Raw genomic sequence first — 22,228 nt, forward strand, 5'->3', positions numbered from 1 at the left:
AACTCTTAAGTTATCCTCTCATAATTATTTCAATTTTTTTTTTCAACTTATAAAATTTACATGGCTAACAGTGGGTTAACCTGAACTCACTTTTTCTATTTTTTTAAATAAATTGAACGGTGAAAGAGAATTTGCCGTCAAGGGTTTCTCCCGTGATATAGCGTCCTCTTAAATATAAAATTAATTCATCATTCAGTTTCCTACAATTATCAAGCGCCTAAACTTATCAAGACAAATACTGCTTAATAAAGTTTTTTTAACATGGAAATATGACTGTAATTAAAACTGAACTAGTTGGATGGTAAAGAACTGACAGTTAAATAAACTATAATTAGTCCATTTAATAGTAGATACATGAACTAATCGGTTCACTGTTATTGGAAAAGTTTAGACATTATTGTACTAAATAATAAACTGACTATATTAAACATACCTGCCCTTCAACACTTTAATCACATAAGATTCAATAAAACATTTTAATTATTAAGCAAACATTAATGAACGCCCTGAACTTAAAACTTGTAAGAGGCTTGAAAAACTTGTTTATATTGATTATATTGATAGTTTAATATGAATGCGTTTATACTCGATTGATAGAATTGATTTAAAAAAATAAAAATAAAAAACCACCTGGTTTTTTATTTATACAAAAATAAGCAGCTGGAAACCTTCTCAATTTCCTAACAAACCAGTTTGCGTTTATCCAAGTGAAAAGCGTACGAAATCTAGATTTAAAGTTATGTTTACGTTACGTTAAATGGTAAATATATAACATGAATTCTATTTTATTTTCTTGATTTTTCTCTCACTTTTTATGATCATTGTAAGAGAAAATTAAAGCTGCATTTTATTTTGCTGTTTTATTTATCAAATTGAATACGTTAGGCTAAACACAGCTAATAACTCCGTTTTTGCTGTGGTACAGCAAAATCTTGACATTTATAATTATACCGGGTTTGTAAAATAATCTTACATGTCGTCCCTGTTTAATTATGTACTACTTATACGAGATTTGTATTGTTAATATTTCATTTTGTCTATTAATTTTTTATTACATTACTTTTTTTTATTGATTTTTCCCCCATTGTTGGACATAGTAATTTCTGCAAAAGCGTAAGATTTCAGAGTTTTTTTTAAAAAATTTAAAGCAACAGTGGTATTTTTCAAGTTTGTTGTTACAGATCATCTGTCTTCCAAATTGAATTGTTTCCTGTCTTTATTATGATTTCTTGTTGACTATATGCTATAACAATATTTAGAAAATTATCATTTGTTTGATATTGAATATGTTTGCCTATATTAAGTGTGGGGTTGTAAAATATGTTAGCATCGATAACTAATGTTTTTTTTTAAAATCATATACCTAGTATATGGTATAACCTTGACAGTGGGACAATATTCGTATCTGTGCAACATACTAACCACTAAGATTTGCTGACTTCCTAAAGTGGCACACGAAAACTAGGGAAACTTTATAGAAGGGTATAAGTCATAGCCATCTTTGTGCAAACCTCAATATATAGGGAGTGATTCCGTCTATATCCTGTAGCGTGTCAAATAAGTCAAAAATCGCGTTTGGGCAATGCAATTTTCCAACCTAGTTATGAAAAAAAAACAATTAATGTGTGTTGAATTTGCTGTTCTAGGCTTAATTAAACCAAACTATTTAACTAACTTAACCTAAATATAACATTTTTCTCCATTTTCTTTTATTAAAAGCAGAAGAAGATAATCAAATTATGTCCGTTCCTTCTCTCGGTAAACATTTGATCTTGGTGAAGGCGTCTGATCAATTGTAATAATAGGTTTTGATTTCTTTAAATATAATATTTTCTTGTGTTAATTGCCTTTGTCTTGTCTGTCAATAAATTAAAAATTATAAATCTGCATATTAATCAATAGATGAAGTAGAAAATTCATTGTCTGCTTGATATCACAGTTTTTTCCCCTGTTTTTCATCTTGGATGTTTCTTCTCTTCTCTTTATTACTCTATATTACAATTTTTTTAAACACCATTTAACTGTGGGTTCATTTTATTTCACGCAAAATTTTGTAATTTCTGTTAATTTTATTTTGCCTAGTACAGTAGAGAACCATTTATCCGGTATCCAGATAACCGGGAAAAATTTTGATTAGTTTTCCCACCATTTTAAACTAGAACGATTATGAAAAAAAGCGGAAATGAACTCATCCTTGAAGTTGAGTAGAGAAAAATGTTAAGAAGGGGAGGATTTTTTTCCCCGTTTACCCAGAGAAACGTCATTTTCTCCGTGACCTTGAAGGAAGGGAAGATTTTTTTATTTTCTCCTTTAGGCAGTCAATAAAGCTGAAGGGTGTGGCATGCTGATTTCGTTTTCTGTTTAATTTACGAGGGGGGTGGGGAAAATACATTGCATGCATATCAGTGAACAGAAGATGAAAGAGAAAAATATATTTATCTATTTGACATCGATTAATAAAAATAAAATCTTTTTCTTCTGAATAAATTCAAGTGTGGTATCATTTGCAAGTTTTTATTGATGTGGATTCACATCTGCTGTAATTAAGTATCTTGTTTTTATCAACAACAAAAAATAAATAAAAGGAGAATAGTTTATTAATTTAAACATAGGATTATTTTATGAAGCAGATTGCACTTTTGTTTTTCTGATTCCACTACGTTTGGTTTTTTTTTTCCTTTTCACGATAAATTTCGCACTCAATAAATTAATTCTTTTTATTCATAAATTTTATCATTAGGTTTTTTTTTTTAAATTCCGTTGATCTTGCCTTGTTCCGGGTTTCAATATGCTAGTGCCTTTTTTAACTATCGTTTCGGTTCGATAATTTTCAAGTGTTTTAATTTAAATTAATAAGTTTTTCTTTTATTTTATCGTTTCCCCTGTATAATTAGGTATAAAATATATTGCGTTATTTAACCATTGGTTTTGTTTATATTAGTTAATTTAGGAATTGTAATTATTTTTAAAAAATAAATAATGGAATTTTGTGTTTTTTAATCTTGTTTTTCTTGTCTAAACTTGCAAATTTTTTTATTCTTTTAAATGTTATTTTTCTACCATTTTTTTTCTTTTTAAAGCTAGGAGTACCTTTCTTTTTTCTCTTACTTTATGCATTACACTTTTTCCTTGTAATTCAGGTTCGATGAAACATCGATTAACGACACTTTTTGGTTGATCCAGAAAACCGGAAAATTCAGACATCCGGGATAGCGATGGTCCCGAGCATCCCGGATAATTGGTTCTCTACTGTATTTAGTTTATGGTTTAAAAATTTTCCTTTTAGGGTTCATTTAATTTTAAAAAACTGTATCATAGTAGGAATCAAGAATTGTTTTCTTTCTTAATTTTTTTTTCTGTTACTGAAGTATTTTTTGAGATCATTTTTTAAAAATTTGATTTCATTCAATTTTGCATAAAATACTTATTTTTGGTCACAAAGACATCTGGGAAAAGGGAGGACACATCCCTCCTCAATAATTTTCGAAACTTCAGCATTTTATTAATGATGTTACTTTTAAAAAAAATTATAATATTAGATAGTTTATTAATAATTTAACAAAATAATTCTATTTTTATCACTTTTTGGCTTAAGGAATATCTTAGACTTAGAGACTAGGCAGCTCCAAAGAGCACATCGACCAAAGGTATGTTGTACCCAAACCCTAAATCATGATGAACGAAAAAGCTTTATCGCTGAAACAAAATTCAGCAAACACCTAACATAGGGGTGCACAACCTTTTTGAGTGAAGGGCCACATGCACAGCAGGTTGGCTAACGAAGGGCCGCACATGTATTTAGACATGTTAATGACAAATGTAAAAATGTTTATTTAAACATTATCGTTCCATTTTTTTATTAATAAACTTAGTAATATCAATAACTTAGTAGTGTTCCATTATTAGAATTCATTCAAAAATAAAAAAACTTATACTTTTTTTTTTTTTTTTACAAAAAAAATTGCTATTTTTATCATATGAACAATAGATTTATCAAAATAAATAAACATTGAAGAAAAGAAATATTTTTTTTTTTATCATATCATGCAATATGAAAACTCATTTTAGAATTAAATTCTAATAAATTAAAAAAAACTGCAATGCCCACAGAATGAAAGTAGGAAAAAGTTTAGTCGTAATTAAGTAATATAAATTCAAATTAAATATTTTAATTGAAGAAAATTTATAGGTTTTAAACAAAAGCCTAAAATAAAAACAAAATTGTGATAGTTCAAAATAAAATTCAATGCTTATTTTGTAATGTACCTTATTATTTTATTTTATTAATTATTAGATTTTTTATATCGTAAACATTTTCCTTTTTTTTATCGAAAAAGATCACTTAAGCAACAAAAAATTGAAATCTAAACTACTAACAGTGAGCAGTTTAAAAATTCACGTTTTCAGCCATTTTATGAATTTCTCAAGTTGCAATAACATTGCATTTAAATTAGGGAGGGATGTAACGAGTATTTGGCCCTTCTGTGAGAAATTCAGTTGGTTGAATGATCAATCAAATATTTGGCAAAATATTTTTTAGAAATGCATTTTTCTAAGTTTTTTTTATTTTTGAATTTTTAGATATTACTTTTTTTTTTTAATTATAATCAGACAAGTCAATTTTGTCATTTTTTCGATACTTTGAGAATTGAGAAGGATCCATTTTTTGCAGTTTTTATTATAACCCAGCATTTTAACAGAACATCTCATACTATTAATTTATTATCACTCTTTCCCTGTACTGTAATATAAATAACCAGTAACATAGAAAAGTGTGATTTTCAGCATTAAAGTTTTGTTTCAGGAACTAAGAAAAATTTGTTTTTTCTGTTTTTCTTTTTTAAGGCATTTTTATTATGACTCATCATTTTTTTAAAGATAAAGTTACAAATAAAAAAAATTTTTATAGCAATTTTTTTTCTTCCAAAATTATGGCAATGAGAAAAATTTAAATTGAGATTTTCGGCATAAGATTTTCACTTAAAAAATTAAGAACATTTTTTCTATCTTTTTATTTTCTTTAAATAAAAAAAAAACTTTTTTTAGACGTTTTCATTATAACGCAGTAATTTTTAATAGCATTTCTGTTGACTTAATTCTTTTTTCTTGGCTTTTTCTGGTAATTAAAAAATAGAGATGTTCAGCTTTAAAAAAAATTTTCAAAAATTAAGATTGATTTTTATGTTATCTGTTTCGCTTTTCGGCATTTTCAAAAACGTTCTTGATTGGCCTTATTTTTTAGAGTTAATTAACGTTTTTCCAGGAAATATTATTCTGAGCATTGAAATTTTAGTTTCAGTGTTGCTATACTGCTAAAAGATTTTGCTATTTGGCCCCAAGTGAACGGCGTTCAATAGATTTTTTCTTCTTTTCGCCGAATATTTGGTTTTTGATCAAATCACAATTCATTACCACATTCGACCAAATCATATTCGTTGCGTAAATAAAAAAGAAGGAAAAATAACTAGGATTTACGATAAAACTGTACGGTAATACCGTATCAAAAAGTGATTATTTAATTGCGTGATTAACAATCACGTGTCGTAATAACATCATAGTTAAATAACGGGATCGTCAAAATCCCGAGGAAAAGTATAGAAATAATTAGGAAAAAATATATTTATGCTGAACTCAGCACAAATAAAGCGCGTCAAATGCATGATTTAAAATTTGCATGTCGTAACAGAATAATTGAAATTTTTTATAATACGTAGGAACGCATAGCAATAACTGCCGAGAAAAATTTTTGAAGAAAAAGAAAGAATTGCAAAAAAAAGATAGAAAATCACTTAGATTTAAGATGAAATTGTCACAAATAAAGTGCCCAAAAAGTGATTATTTAAATTTGCGATCTGAAACTTGCGTCGTTATAAAAATTCGGAATTTTCAGAATCACGTAGAAAAGCAGAAATAACTGTTTAAAAAAAAATCATTTATATTTACTATAAATTCGGCTTCAAGAAAGCGCGTAAAACGTACATTTACTAAAGAATCTGTTAAAATTGATTGTGTCAAAACGTGATGACTTTAAAGTGCGATTAAAAATTGCCATTTTTTAAAAAAAAAATTTATTGTGTTTAGAAACTCTCGCGGGTCGCACTTCAGTAGTCGAAGGGCCGCATTTGGCCCGCGGGCCGCAGGTTGTGCACTTGTAATTCCTAGGCCTTGATGGAATGTTGCCCTAAATACTCAAATCTTTGAGCAGAATAGACCTCACATTCACAAAGTATATATCATGAAGTCTCCTCCTCAAGACGACAACCTCGACGAAAAGAATCAGATTCAATACCCATAATGCATTGGTATCTCCTGACATATAATCAATCACTAGGCATGGTAAAAGAAGGAATATCTGACACCTGTGAAACAATTTGACCCCATGACAAGTGCTTGGAATATTCCTTCCATAAACCAAGGTACATAAGACGAAGCACGAGTAAGCTCTCTAGGGCAGCCGTAGGAGTAGTCCTTGGACAGCCTAACAAGTATACACAGAAGGCAAAAATTGTAACAGGTGGAAGAAGGATTTAGAATATTTGCTCTTTAGGCTGAATTCATTTACTGTTCTAGTTTATTCCAATGTTTTGGGTGTATTTTTTTTCTTTTAACAAAATGTTTTAGTGTTTTTAATTTTCCAAAAAATAATTGGTTATAATTTAATAATAGATTTTATCTTGCACTCTTTTTCTGAAAGCTTTTGCATTCTCATCCAATGAATTATTTTTTCTCAGCAAAGCCAACCAATCACTCATTATCTTGAATCGCTAATAGCGAAATCGTTACAATTGTTGCATTGATGCTAATTTTCTGAATTTCAATTTAACCTTTTATAGCATATTTTATTGAAGAGAAAAAGGTTCTTTTTCGAACCAACTAAATGTTAACATTAAATGTTTCTGTTGTTGGTAAATACTTGATTTTTGATTCAAAATTCGAATAGTGTATTAATCACAATGTCAAAGTTTGCAAATGTTGCTTACATTCCGGAGATATTTCTGAAACTGTTTCTCCTTTTACCCTAAAGAGCTGGCAAAAGCCAAGGAATGTATGAAAAACATGTTAAATGATGTATAAACTTAGAATATAAATTTTTATTAATTATGTTTGTTTATTAGAAAGAAGGAAAACGAAACCTTGTATTTTTGTTCTGCACTGTACAGGTACAGTTTCAAGTTGGGCAACCAGATTACCAAAATTTTAAACTAAATATTAAGTGAATGAGGTATCATTTCCAAGGTAAAAATTGAATATTTAGAAATAATGACTTATACCTTAATATCAGTTTTCATTAAGTTACAGACTATTAAATGAAGGGCAACATCATTTGAAATTTTTAACCGTGGTAAGTGAATCTCTAACAAGGTACAGTTTTTTTTTTTTTTTTAAATTCACACCAATAATGGAAAATGGAAGAAATAATAATCAGAGTGAACTGTAACAAAACAGTTTATTAACAGGCACAAATGTGTACAAACATTTCACATTTTGATTTACAAAAAAAATTCTCATGCAGTTATGATATTTTGTGTACGATACCAAGATACATAATTAATCTTACCGTGCTACTAAGATTTAACATAATTAAATTATTTTTTCTATTTAAAGCAAAATTTTGATAATAATAAGTATTTTTATTAGATTTGTTTTTATATATTTCCATCTCTTCTTTTGCTTTTTCTTTATGAAATGAAATATGAATAGAAACCATTTAAATATTCCTTTAGGTTAATTTACAATAATATATTTCACTTCAGTAACCTAATAAAATTTGATGTGCTTGAGCTATTTATATGATGTGCTATGTTAGTTATATGATAGTTATTTATATGATGTGCTATGCTTAGTTATTTGTATGATAAACTATGATATGCTTTAAGTTATTTATACAGTGAATTCGCGATAACTCGAATCTGATAGGATTGATGAAAAACTTCGACATATCGGAAGTTCGACTTACCGTTAGTTTCGGTTTTGGAATTTTAAAAATCATAAAGTTCTCAATAAAGATCAATAAAGTTATTAAAAATTTGTTGAAAAGCTTTAAATTTAAGATCGATGAGTATAAAAGATATAAAATTATGTAGTTTCTGTAACTCAGAATAAATGAATATTAAGCTTACAAAAATCAAACAATAGGAGTGATTCTCATATCAATAAAATTAATGGAAGAAAAAGAAATTAAGATAAGTTTAATTTTATTAGAAAGCTATCTAATTTTGACTTATAAATTAATTTAGTTTAATGTAAAGTTTATTGATTTTTTTTAAATATATTTAATTTAATTTTTTTTTTACATTGTGTTTCAAAAATTTTTAAAGTTATTGAATTATTAATTTTTTTTAAAGCATAATTTATTTGTAGTATTTTTCTTTAAATCCATGTAATTAGATTATTTACTTATTTGTCGCCAAAACAAAATAGTGGATATTTTATTTTTTGCTTTTTCTCTGTCAAGTGATTAAAGATTAGGTAAATTGCATGCAAATATTATTTCAATAAATGTAGTAAAAGCCTGATAAATACACGATATTAAAAACTTTCAGTTAGGGTGACCCGGGGTAATTCAGGATCACTCTGTTTCTGGGGTAAATAATGATCACCTAAGTTTTATTTATTTATTTTTTTTTTAAATTTGAGACATGGACAAGAAAGCTTGTACACTTTACTAAAGTGTAACTACATTTACTTAATAATAGTTTTTTGTTTAATCTAACAAAATAAGTATCTTTTAAAATGTTTTCTGCATTTTCCATTTCAAAGATGGATTTCAAAATGTGCACATTTCTGCAAATATCCCCCTCCTTCTCTTAATAATAAATATTTTGAGTTACTTTCTTTTTCTTTGATATAAAAATAGTGTAAGCTTTTGTTTAATTGTTTCACATCTACTGTAAACATTATAATTGATTATAGGAAACTATATCAAATGTTGCCCCCTACAGATGGGGTAATTCCTGATCATTTTCATTTCTTCTTTTAGTATAAAAAATAGCAAATAAATATTTAACTGTCTTTTCTTATATAACAGTTAATATTTATAAAGTGGAACAACTATAAAATATATTTTAACTATAATCACAAAATTTGTTTTTAACTGTATACAAGACAAATGTGTTCCGATATGCACCATTTCTAGCTTGTCTTACCTTTCTTCGATCTTAATTTTGTGTGTGTACATTGTTAGAATAATTTTTAAGTTGATAAATTAACCTAATATAAATATGGTGAGAAATTATAAGCCTAAAAAGGATACTAAGCTTCTAGAAAGCGAAAATAGCAAATTTTTTTTAATGATTGAGAATGAAAATTTCAGTGTGAGAGCTGCTGCCAGAGCTGAAGTGTTAATCTTTATTCCAGCTTTTAAATAAAACGTTTTAATAGCTGCTTAAAAATATCCTTTTGGTTTATTTGTTTCATCTTAATGTCTTATTTGTTAATTACAGGGGTCTGTCTAGGTTTTTCTGAAAGGTACCTATTTTGTGAAAATTCAGACATAATTTGTGAAAAATTAAAAATTATATTAAAAAATCAATATTAAAACATGGTAAAAATATAGATTTATCATTTCTTAAGGGATACAAAAATAAAATTTTAAGAAAAAGTATTTTGTGAAACTACTGTTTTTCCTAAAGTTGAATTTGTGAAACTACCGTTTTACCTGAAATTGAATTTGTGAAGGTACCGCTAAACGGTAGTAAATTCGGCCTGGACAGACCTTACCATTGTATAATTATTTTTAAACAACCCATTTACTATAAAAACTGGTGATCAGTAATTACCCCAGAAATGATCAGGAATTACCCCAGAAATGATCAAGAGAAGGGGTAATTCCTGATCACTAAAAATTTAAAATCTTTTAAATTCTAATTAGATTTTCAAACAAAAGAAGGTAGCATAGGAGTCATCTCATATAGCCTCAAATTTCCAGTAAATATTAAAATTCTATCTTGAATAGTTTTCTCACTAAGGGGCCGTTCAAAAAGTACGTACATCCTGAAGGGGGGGGATTTGCTATTTTGTACGATGGGGAGGGGGGAGGTATTATACAAAGTACGTACATTATAAGCATACACCAAATTGAAATTTGACTTTTTCCTACACACTCCTTAAATAAATATTTAATTTTATTTAATACATGATTATTTTAATTTTTATGAAAAGGGGGGGGTAGACTAATAAAATGTACGTACTCTAAGGGGGGGAGATAGACCTTATGTATGGTAATGTACGAAAGGGGGGAGGGGGTTAAAATTTCTCCATTTTTGTGTACGTACTTTTTGAACGGCCCCTAAATAGATGTTTGCATTTTTTGATCAGGAATTACCCCAGGTCACCCTACTATTAATCTCTAAAATATGACATATTATTATATAGTGACATGCAAAGAAAAATATTTTATCATTTGTTGTATTATTCAACAAACATTAAAGCTTTAAGAGAAATTATATTGCAATTAATTTCTCTTCTTAGATGCTATGTGGGAATAATTTTATTTAATAATGTTATTATTTTTCCAGCTGATTTTCGACACTCTTTTCAAAGATGTCCAATAAAGATCAGATGATGAGAATGCCTGTTGGTGGGATGCAGTCCCAACAAAATCTTCAACAGCATGGATCACAGCTTCAACCTCAACAACAAAACTATCCTCAAGACAATTTGCATATGCTGCAAAAAGCTATAAATTCTATGGAAGAAAAAGGAATGCAGGAAGATCCGAGATATGCTCAGTTAATGGCAATGGCAAATTCTCGAAAAACAGTTCCAAGTCCTGGTGCCCAGTCTAGTGGAGGTCATAGTCCTGGTGTTGGTCAACATTCTGAATCAGGGGTTCCCAGTCCAAGTATGGGACCTCCACCACCTCCTCAGCAAACAGTGCCTCCTCCTTCACCTTCTAATTCTAATATGAATTATATGCCTTCTCAACAAAATATAATGAATTCTTCACAGGTAAATCCTCAGGCTCATGTTGCTGCACCACATCCACAAAGCTATTCTGGACCTGGAAACTATCATCAAGGACCACATCCTTCACCTAATTCTCAAAGCCATATGAATCCTAACCCTAATCCTCAGAGCCATTTGAGTCCTGGACCCAATCCTCAAAATCATATGAATCCTGGTCCTAATTCTCAAAATTTGATGAATTTGGGGCCGAATGCTCAGAACCATATGAATCAAGCACCAAATCAAAACCATATGAATCCAGGATCCAACTCTCAGAACCTAATGAATTCAGGGTCTAATTCTCAAGCACATATGGGTATGGCACCAAATGCTCCCAATCAAATGAATCCAGGTCTTACTGTTCAAAATCATATGAATCCGTCAACTAATAATGCTCCTCATACTATGGATACGGGTGAACAACAACCTTCTCATCAGCCTCATCCTGGTTATGGGCAGCCTGTAGTAAATGGCCCTCAAGGACCAACTCATGCTGAAAATCCGAATTTACCACCTGGTGTCAATCCAGCTGCCAATCAAGTGCCAGGGATGAACATTAAACCATCTTTATTGTCACCTGTGCAAATTGCACAACTGAGAGCTCAGATTATGGCTTACAGATTATTATCTCGCAATCAACCTATCCCTGAAAGTGTCATTGCTGCCATTAAGTGTAAGAGACCTATGCAAAATCAACCAATGTATTCTCAGAGACCTCCTGCTCCTCAATCTCCTGGACAGCCTATTCGAGGTCCTGTCCCTTCAGCTTCAATTTCTCTTCAAAATATGAATAATGGAATGATGCATGCACAAGTAGCGCAATCTCAACCAATGCACCCATATATGCAGCAGCAATCTTCCATGCCTTCTCCTCAGCCGCAACAGGCTGCACCATCCCAAATTGTTCCTCCTCACCAACAGATGAGTGGTACACCACAAACTGCCCCCACTGTAGCTGCACCAGCAATTCCAAACCAAACTCAGAATCATCCACATCCTCAAAATGCACCTATTCCAGCTATGATGCATATGCAACAACAAAAACAAAGTAGAATAACTCCAGTGGCAAAGCCCCAAGGATTAGATCCTATTGAAATTTTGAAAGAAAGAGAAAATAGACTGGCAGCACGAATAGCTCTTCGCATTCAAGAGCTCTCATCTCTCCCCGGTGATCTATCTGAAGATATACGTACTAAAGCTATGAGTGAACTAATTGGTTTACGTTTGTTAAATTTCCAAAGACAATTACGAGCAGAAGTGGTAAGCTGCATGAGAAAAGATTCAACTTTAGAAACTGCTTTGTATCCAAAATTATATAAACGTACAAAGCGCCAAGGCCTTAGAGAAGCTAGAATCACCGAAAAATTGGAAAAACAACAAAAATTAGAGCAAGAGCGTAAGCGTCGACAAAAACATCAAGAGTATTTGAATGCTGTTCTACAGCATGCTAAAGATTTTAAAGAATTCCATCGCAATGTTATGGGTAAAATTGGAAAAGTCAACAAAGCTATGGTCACATATCATGCAAATACTGAAAGGGAACAGAAGAAAGAGCAGGAGCGAATTAATAAAGTACGTATTGAGCGTTTAATGGCTGAAGATGAAGAAGGATATCGCAAACTTATTGATCAAAAGAAAGATAAGAGACTTGCATTTTTGCTTTCTCAAACTGATGAATATATAAATAATTTGACAAACATGGTTAAGCAACATAAACTTGAACAAAAGAGAAAGCTTAAAGCAAAAAGGAAAGCCAAAAAGAAGAAAAAGAAGCAACAGCAGAAAGAAAATGCAGGGGATGATACACTTCAAGACGGTCTCATGGATGATTCATCACAGCTCAGTGACCTTAGAATCAATGTTATTGAAACAGCTACAGGTAAAACTTTCTTTGGAGAAAGTGCACCTTTAGCTAGTCAACTTGAAACATGGCTTGAACTGCATCCTGGTTATGAAGTTGCTCCTCGAGAAGCTAGTGAGGACGAGGAAGATGGTGATGAAGATTCCTCAGATTCTGAAGAGGAGGAAGAGCCTAAACCCCCTAAACCAGTTGAAGCACCACCTAGAGAAGACGCAAAGCAAGCTTTAACTTCTACAGAGGATGATGAATATTCAAATATGGGTAAATATCAAAATTATTATAACATAGCTCATGCTGTTAGTGAAGAAGTCAAAGAACAAGCATCAATTCTGGTAAATGGAAAATTAAAAGAATACCAAATCAAAGGTTTGGAATGGCTTGTTTCTCTTTACAACAACAATTTGAATGGAATATTGGCAGATGAAATGGGTTTGGGTAAAACTATTCAAACAATCGCTCTTCTCACCTATTTAATTGAAAAGAAAAGAGTTCATGGCCCTTATTTAATTATTGTGCCACTTTCTACTCTTTCTAACTGGATGCTTGAGTTCGATCGTTGGGCACCATCAGTTGTAAAGTTTGCATACAAAGGCTCCCCTATCCTCAGACGGCAAATTGCAAGTAACTTGAAAGCTACAAAATTCAATGTTGTTTTGACAACATATGAATATGTAATCAAAGATAAATCAACTCTTGCTAAAATTCGCTGGAAGTATATGATTATTGATGAAGGGCACAGAATGAAAAACCAACATTGCAAGTTAACTCAAATCTTAAATACACATTATACTGCTCCTCATCGTCTTCTTCTTACTGGGACTCCTTTACAAAACAGATTGCCAGAGTTATGGGCTCTTTTAAACTTTTTGCTCCCCAGTATATTTAAATGCTGTAACACATTTGAACAGTGGTTCAATGCTCCTTTTGCCACAACTGGTGAAAAAGTTGAGCTTAATGAAGAAGAAACTATTTTGATCATCCGTCGTTTACATAAAGTCTTGCGTCCCTTCTTACTTAGACGTTTGAAGAAGGAAGTAGAATCTCAACTGCCTGAAAAAGTTGAATATGTAGTGAAGTGTGATATGTCAGCACTTCAGCGCCTTCTCTACAGACATATGCAAACAAAAGGTGTTCTTTTAACTGATGGCTCTGAAAAGGATAAAAAGGGAAAAGGCGGTGCAAAAACTTTGATGAATTCTATAATGCAACTGCGAAAGATTTGTAATCACCCTTTTATGTTTCAAAATATTGAAGAAGCTTTTGCTGAACATTTAGGGGTCAATTCAAATGTTGTACAAGGTCCTGATTTATATAGAGCATCTGGGAAATTTGAATTACTTGATCGTATTTTGCCAAAATTGAAGAAAACAAATCACAGAGTACTACTCTTCTGCCAAATGACCTCACTTATGACCATTATGGAAGATTATTTGAATTACAGAAGTCATTCCTATCTTCGACTTGATGGTACAACTAAATCTGAAGATAGAGGTCATTTATTAGAATTATTTAATGAACCTGATTCACCCTATTTTATATTTCTTTTGAGTACTCGGGCTGGTGGTCTTGGTTTAAATCTTCAGGCGGCAGATACAGTTATAATATTTGACTCTGATTGGAATCCCCAGCAAGATCTCCAAGCTCAAGATAGAGCTCATAGAATTGGGCAAAAAAATGAAGTGAGAGTTTTGAGATTGGTTACTGTTAATTCAGTTGAAGAACGTATTCTTGCAGCTGCAAAATACAAGCTTAATTTAGATGAAAAAGTTATTCAGGCTGGTATGTTTGATCAAAAATCTACTGGTACTGATCGTCATCAATTTCTTCAAGCTATCTTAGCTCAAGATGAAGTGGATGAAGAAGAAGAGAATGAAGTTCCAGATGATGAAACTATCAATCAAATGATAGCCAGAAATGAGGATGAATTTGAGTTATTCCAGCAAATGGATCTTGATCGAAGAAGAGAAGAAGCACGTAACCCCAACAGAAAGCCTCGCATTTTGGAAGAACGTGAATTGCCACATTGGATGGTTAAAGATGACGCTGATGTTGATAGACTGACTCATGATGATGATGACGACAAATTATTTGGACGTGGATCACGGCAAAGAAAAGAAGTTGATTATACGGATTCTCTTTCAGAAAAACAATGGCTTAAAGCTATTGAAGAAGATGATTTTGAAGAGATTGAAACCATTAAAAAGAAACGTTCTGTGCCTGGTCCTTCTTCTGGTAAGAAGAGGAAGAAGGAAAAATATCAAGATTCCGATGCTGAACCAGAAAAAAAGAAGAGAAGAGGTAGGCCCCCGATGGAAAAGCTGTCACCAAATCCACCTCAGTTGACAACTCAAATGAAGAAATTAATAAATGTTGTTATTCATTACAAAGAAAAAGATGACAGAGTTTTGAGCAAGGCTTTCATGCAACTTCCTTCAAAACGCGAGCTTCCAGATTATTACGAAGTTATAAAGAAGCCCGTCGATCTTCAGAAAATTAAAAACCGTATTAGAGATCACCGATACCGCTCATTAGATGATTTAGAGAGTGATTTCATGTTATTATGTAAAAATGCTCAGACCTACAATGTTGATGGGTCCTTGATTTATGAAGATTCTTTGGTTTTACAATCCGTGTTTACCAAAGCAAGAGAAAGATTAGAACGAGATAGTGATTTGGCCGTTGCTAGTGGAAACTATGAAGCTGACAGTGATATGTATGATGAGCCTGAAGAAAAGACACGCAAAAGAAGACCTAGGCAAACTAGACGTTTTGTAAGTGATGATGAAAATTCTGACAGTGATAACTAACTGATATTTGTACCCGAAACATTTTTCATATGTGTTTTCTCATGATCAAGTAACTTCTATGTATAAGGACTTGTAGCTTTACATTCTAACTAAACCTGGTGTTTATGGGTAATCTTAAATGGTGCCTGTTTCATCATTATTTGGATTGAAAATACATTCTGTAGTCATCTTAATCTATCCTTCCGGATTCTTTGCTACTATTTATTTAGAATGAATATTCTGTATAGTTTTTTTTTTTTAATCTAAAAATCATTCTTTTTAATTGAATTTTTTTTTTAAGTTAACACTCTCATTAAATTAGTTTTTGGAATATTTTCACCTGGGGTATTGAAGTCTCAGGCTGTATTTTGACTGTTCTGTTACATTTTAAGTGTTCATATCTTGCTTTATCTTTTCTGAAAATACCTAATATTTTTACCTTTTTCTCAATTTTTACTTATTTTACAAGTATGCAAGTTTAAGATGCAGTTTTTAAATGTTTTTTTATTCAAATTATAAAATTCTTTATAGTATAGTATTGAACTGTATAAATTCAGTTTAATGTTCTTTCAAACTTAAATTTTTTTTAAAATTATTATTACTCGTAAACATCAATTACATTTTAAAAGTTAAGTTTTTTTGTTTAGGAAATTTGATATATATTTATCAAATTTTGCAATATCGTTTCCAATGAATATGCAATTATATAGCTACATTTTGAATTTCTAATTTTAATAATTCACTCCTTAGCTTCATCTTGAAAAGAAATAAACGCTAAGAACAAATTATAATTTGTTTGCTATGATTGACCTGTTATAATTATTTTGCAGATTGTTGCCTTTTTCTTTTGTCATCTTGTGAATTTAATCAGTTCTGATTGTAGTCTTTAATACGGTCCTCAAATGCTTGGAAACTCCTGTTCCAAGTTTTATTTTTAAATCTTTAAGAAGAAAAAAATAATAATTTACTAGGTGTTTGAATATTTTATAATGACTATAAGAAAATATTTTCAGTCCTTCTGAAAGTGACCTCATATTTGTAAGACATTTTTATAAATCATTCACACTGATATTTAATCCTTTTTATATTGTATTCCTAAACTGTAAGTTTATTCCAAATGAAATAATTGTGTGGCTTAAAAAGTAAACATATTGACCAAATGACTTGTCATTTCATTTAGAAAACATTTGGTGCTTTATTGACTTCCAGCCACTAAATGAAGTTTAAGTTTTTATTGATCTGTTTTGTGAGAGATATTCGTTTCTGAATTTAAAAAGAACTCTTTTGTAAATTTTAGAATTGTTAATTGTTTTTCCCAATTTTTCTTCACAATCCTCTTCAATTTTCTGTCACCATTATGTTTTATTTTATTTGCGTCTATGCCCCCTTGATGCTGATGCTTTTGTGCTACTCTCTCATAAATATGCTTTATATATTCTTATCACACTTCTCTTTAATATTTTAAGTTGTTTTAAAATGCCAGATATTTTCACACCATTTTGTCGCATAGACACAATCTACCCTCTTTTAAACTTACTGATCATAAAACACTAGTTCAAACATTCTTAAATAGGACTAATAAAGTTATTTATTTGTTGAAAATAGTGAATATTTTCTATAATTACAAGTAAAGGTAAATACGAAATTTTTTTAAAAAAATGGTAGATGACAAATCATTTGGTCAATATCTTTATTCTAATTAAAGGTGTGTATTGTCATATATTTTAAAATCACCATGGTTATCTTACATCTTTAACCAAAGTATTCATTTTAGAAGTATTGTACCATTTTTTGCATTATGTTCTGCATTATATTGGTTGTAATATTTATATTTGGGATATAATAAAATTCTCTCTGCTTCTAAATTTTCTTGTCTGCATTTAAATATAATCCACATTAAATTAAATTTGTGATTTATTTACTAGTGGTGGTGTAACCTGGGGCGAATCTGTTGGGTTAAGATCCTGCCAGAAATAGTATAAAAAAAACGGAAAGAAGCAAAATAGTTTCTTTTATGATGAGGATAACTCAATTTTGAAATAAAAAATTCTTTTTTTTTTTTTTGGTTTGTTTTTGTTATTTAACTAAAAATTAGTACCTGCCTAATTTGATGTTACCATTATTTTTATTAACTTTTCATGCAGTCAACATGTTTTACATAAGTAACAAAAATCAATCTATTTTAACTAATAATTAAAATCACAAAAAAAAAATTCTATTAACTTGCATATTTAATAATGCTATTATATTAATTTAATAGCATTATATCATTAAATATATATATACAGTACAGAACCCGTTATCCGAAAACCAAAAAACCGGAACAAAATTCGATAAATTTTCTCGCCATTTTTTAAAAAAAAAAAAATTTTTTCCTCATAAGATTTCACGATTTTTCTTTTCTTTTTTTAAAGATGTTTACCTTACCATCATTTTGGAAATAATCATTAATGTATAACTTCATCGTTTTTTCTTATTTTTAAGATTATTTCCAATTTTTTTTTTAGTTGGGTTTAACAATTAAAAAAAACGACTTTTTGTAGCGATTCAGAAAACCGGAAAAATCAGTTATCCGGAATAGCGATGGTCCCGACCGTTCCGGATAATCGGTTCCCTACTGTATTATAATGTATTGATTTTAGCAAATAAAATGAACTAAAAATAGGAGAATGAAAATTTTGACGAGGGTTCAGTCCTCTTTGATTGTTAAATTTGAAAACTGTTTAATTTGAAGCATAAATATATGTTAAAAAATTTCAGAGCAGTTTGCTGTTGCCATATATATTATCTTCAAATAAGAAGGCTTTTTTATTTATAACACTATTAACAATTTATGCGTTTAAAAATTCTTATGTCTTGATTTATTTTTCTTAAAGAAACTATCTCGACTAATTTGCATTATTCTTTTAGATTTTAATGCCTGATTATTAAACTCTAAAAGAAAGAAAAAAAGGGCCTAATTAATTCCAATGTCTATTATAGTTCCCTAACATATGGATGGAAAATTTTTTAATCCGTGATTGATCTTTATTAAAAAATTTTAATAATAGATTTGAAGCCACGCTACAAATAGTTGGGTGACAACCGAGCAACAGCATGCGGGAAATTTGTGAAGGGAAAAAATCACTGATTGTGCTTGTAACAAACTGAAGAAAGGATTTAACTCATATCCACCTTCAAGCTAACCACTATACAAGAAAATAGATTAAATTTATTGCAAAATACAAGAACTGCACTCGACGAATTCAATTAACATGAGGTACTGATAAGACAATGTTGCCTAAATCAGATTCTAGGTCATGAAAATGTCTTTCCAGAGAGTTTGTCGTATTTAGTTTTGACCAACAACAACTTGGACCGGAGTTGAGCATTTTATAATATTTCAAACAAAAAAAAAAACTTTTCTATTGATCATTATCAAATATCTTCTCACTGGAAAGCAATAAGAATGGCGAAATCCTGAGAGAATAGCCTTTCGTAGCTAGAATAGTCAGGTGAGCATGGAATAGTGATTGGAACCGCTATCTTCCTTTAGTTTATCCCAAACTGTAGCCAATAGCTCATTAGTGTGAAGTGCAACGCTTCAACTAATCATACAAATTTTAAATATATCCATAGGTTTTTTTTTATTAAAAGTGAAAGTGGTAAAAAATATTTACGCTGTTTCAAGGGATGATCACACTGCATCCAATTGCTCAGAAGCACGAACATACGTTTAGAAACTACATGTACGGAGAACTGTTCGGTCATGCGCAAATGGCATTAACGTGTGATAACATATGTGAATGCTCCAGGGACGTACGCTCTGAACACGCGTATGAATGTTTTGAAATAACATGCAAGAGTCTCATTGCCGTTGAGGGAAAAGGTTGTTTATTTACGTTGCACTAGAGCTGCTCAATGGGCTATTCGTGACTGGTCTTCTAGGAAACATCCGAAGACCATTACAATTTTAATCCTCTGCAGAGGGGACGGTATCCCCGCTTTAATAGCCCGGCGACCTGCTAGTGAAATCGAGCACTCTATGATAGAACAGTTTAACGAGGACCAATACCGCACACCCTTGGTCCCTTCTTAGATTGATCCACGTGGTCAACCCGCACACTGACCTCTACTAGTGATGCTTGACTTCTGTGGTTTACTAGGAATCGCGTCTTAACAATCAGTCCACTGAGAACTTAATTCGAAAGTTTTTCGCTGGAAAATATATTTCACAAATCATGTTCTCATTCTCCCTCGTTAACGATTGAAGTTGCGTAAATCACATGCAGTAAGAATGGCCCATATCATTGTCTTATGAGGAAGTATTCTCGCTGCATGTGGTTGCACGCAAATGTAACTTGCGCCATCACAAGTTGTTCTTCTTGTGTGTAGTTTCAAAATTCTCACCTGCATACGGAGGACAATCAATGTGTACTTTACCGTGGAATCACATACAGTATGAAAGGTCTCATGAGGGATCCAAAACTGCTAACGCATAATATATTTAACAAGTTGGCATTTGCATGTTTACTTTATAAAATAATCTATGATGGTTGATCAGCACATTTTTTATTTGGGTAAAAATAGGCAGTTAAAATTGTAAACAAATGAAAGGTACCCTATTGCCGAAAAACAAATTATTGTTCGCTTCTTTTTCTGTTTCCTGTGTTTGAGGATAAACAAAAGTAGGCAACCGGAAATCTTAAAATTATTTAAACAGTAACAATCAATCGTATTCAATTCCTGGTTGATTAATAAGAAGATACATCTCGTAATGTGGGAAAGTTAGTCATTATTATATAAGATATCTGTTTCTGAATTTCTAATCTAAGAGGTCTCTTGAAATTTTATAATATTAGCCATTGACAATATTAAGATTGAATTTGACATTAAACGTTTATTTACGAAATATGGGTGAAGAAATTTACACAGATAAGTGCAATTTAGAGAAACAAACTCTTCATATTGAAGGAAAACCAAATTCATGTTTTATTTGTAATAAATTTTTCAGGAATAAAAGCAGTTTGAAGCATCACTATCTTGTTCATGCTGGAGAAAAACCTTATTCATGTAGTGTGTGTGATAAAGCATTCACACAAAAAGGTCATTTAAATGAACACTCTCTTATTCATACAGGTGAAAAACCCTATTCGTGCAATGTATGTGATAAAACATTCTCACAGAAAGCTAATTTAAAAAAACATGCACTTGTTCACACTGGGGAGAAACTTCATTCTTGCAGTGTATGTTTTAAGACATTCAAACAGAAAGTTACTTTAGAGAAACATTCTCTCATTCATACAGGAGAGAAGTCTTATTCATGCAATGTATGTAACAAAACATTCGCACATAAATGTAATTTACAGAATCATTCATTTGTTCATACTGGAGAGAAACCTTATTCATGCAGTGTTTGTTCTAAATCTTTTGCACGTAAAGCTAATTTAAAACAACACCATCTTGTTCATAGTGGAGAAAAACCATATTCATGCAGTTTGTGCTATAAAACATTCTCACAGAAAGGTCATTTAAATAAACACTCTATTGTTCATAATGCAGACAAGCCGTATTCATGCAGTGAGTATAATAAACCTTTCGCTCAAGAAAGAAACTCAAACCGACACCTCTTTGTTGATAGTGGCCAAAAACCTAATTTATGCAGTATATGTAATAAATCTTTTAAACAAAAATTTAATTTAAATAAACATTTTCTTGTTCATACTGGAGAAAAACCTTTTTCTTGTAATGTATGTGATAAAAAATTTTCACAGAAAGCTAATTTGAAGAAACACTATTTTATTCATTCTGGAGAAGAGCCTTAGTAACGTAGTTAGGTTATAAAACTTTTGCATACAAAAGAAATTTTAATAAATGCTATTTTGTTTATACTTTAGATTAGCCATATTTAATCAGTCAAGCATATTCACAGAAAACCTATTTAATGGACACTATTGTAATCATATTGTCTTCATTCATGTAGTGTATGTTGTAAATCTATCGTGCATAATGTATTCTTATTAATAGTGGAGATAAAATATTCCCACATGGACAAATTTCAAATGAACATTTTATACTTCATACTGGAGAAAAACCTTAATAGTGTAATGTGATATATCTTTTGCTAAATTTTAGCTTAAATAAACTTTCTTTTTATCATACTTGAGGGAAACCTTATATATACAATATATGCCTTATATATACAAATCTTATGACTATAAATGCAGTTTTTATAAACTTGTTTTTACTGAGGAGAAATCTTATAGATGTATAGTGTGGCTTTGAGGAGAACTCCTTCGGACTAAAAGTCTGGGACTGTCTGCTGCTATGATAACAAGCGAGAGCGCATTTCTAATGGGGGTGCAATGGAGGAATTAAGGTGTGAATTGCTTTACTCGCGCTGACCTATGCCAAAATTGAGACAAAACTTTTAACCCCACACCCCTCTTCGAAGTGACCTTTCCTCATAACCATAGTAACCACCACGATGCGAAACTGATGCCTGGAGGACTTCTGCTGAAAGCCACACTATAGTGTGTTGTGTTAATATGTTCAGACAGAAATCTCTTTAAATGCATTCTATTGATTATACTGAAGGAAAATCTTGTTTATGCAATTTGTGTGATTCTCAGAGAATAGGGTAATTCATTAACAA

At 30.8% G+C, this 22,228-nt stretch overlaps 3 protein-coding genes across 8 annotated transcripts in view; 2 read left to right on the forward strand and 1 right to left on the reverse strand.

The window, feature by feature from the left end:
- Window positions 1-588, reverse strand: part of LOC107446061 (uncharacterized) — a 41,054-nt gene extending 40,466 nt beyond the window's left edge. For 3 of the 5 annotated variants that reach the window (XM_071180678.2, XM_071180680.2, XM_043053941.3), the window contains exon 1: window positions 434-588. The gene's annotated coding sequence lies outside the window, so the exon portion shown is untranslated. The remainder of the gene's footprint in view (window positions 1-433) is intronic. The other 2 variants (XM_071180679.2, XM_043053942.3) reach the window with 1 other exon arrangement.
- LOC107446060 (SWI/SNF-related matrix-associated actin-dependent regulator of chromatin subfamily A member 2) lies at window positions 564-17,459 on the forward strand. 2 transcript variants are annotated; one of them, XM_043053937.3, is made up of 2 exons: window positions 564-760; window positions 10,518-17,459. In XM_043053937.3, exon 2 carries the CDS (start codon window positions 10,543-10,545, stop codon window positions 15,613-15,615), a length of 5,073 nt encoding a protein of 1,690 aa, XP_042909871.1. In that variant the 5' UTR covers window positions 564-760; window positions 10,518-10,542; the 3' UTR covers window positions 15,616-17,459. The 2 variants fall into 2 exon arrangements, with proteins under 2 accessions (XP_042909871.1, XP_042909872.1); XM_043053938.3 differs by lacking the exon at window positions 564-760 and adding an exon at window positions 936-954.
- Window positions 17,460-19,982: 2,523 nt separating this feature from the next.
- On the forward strand, window positions 19,983-21,734 carry LOC147805748 (uncharacterized). The gene has a single exon (XM_087149867.1). It carries the CDS (start codon window positions 20,487-20,489, stop codon window positions 21,396-21,398), a length of 912 nt encoding a protein of 303 aa, XP_087005993.1. The 5' UTR covers window positions 19,983-20,486; the 3' UTR covers window positions 21,399-21,734.
- The last annotated feature ends 494 nt before the right edge of the window (window positions 21,735-22,228 follow it).

This window comes from Parasteatoda tepidariorum, chromosome 8 (genome assembly GCF_982258835.1).
Source record: "Parasteatoda tepidariorum strain Cologne lab strain chromosome 8, Ptep-v5.0, whole genome shotgun sequence".
NCBI lineage: Eukaryota > Metazoa > Arthropoda > Arachnida > Araneae > Theridiidae > Parasteatoda > Parasteatoda tepidariorum.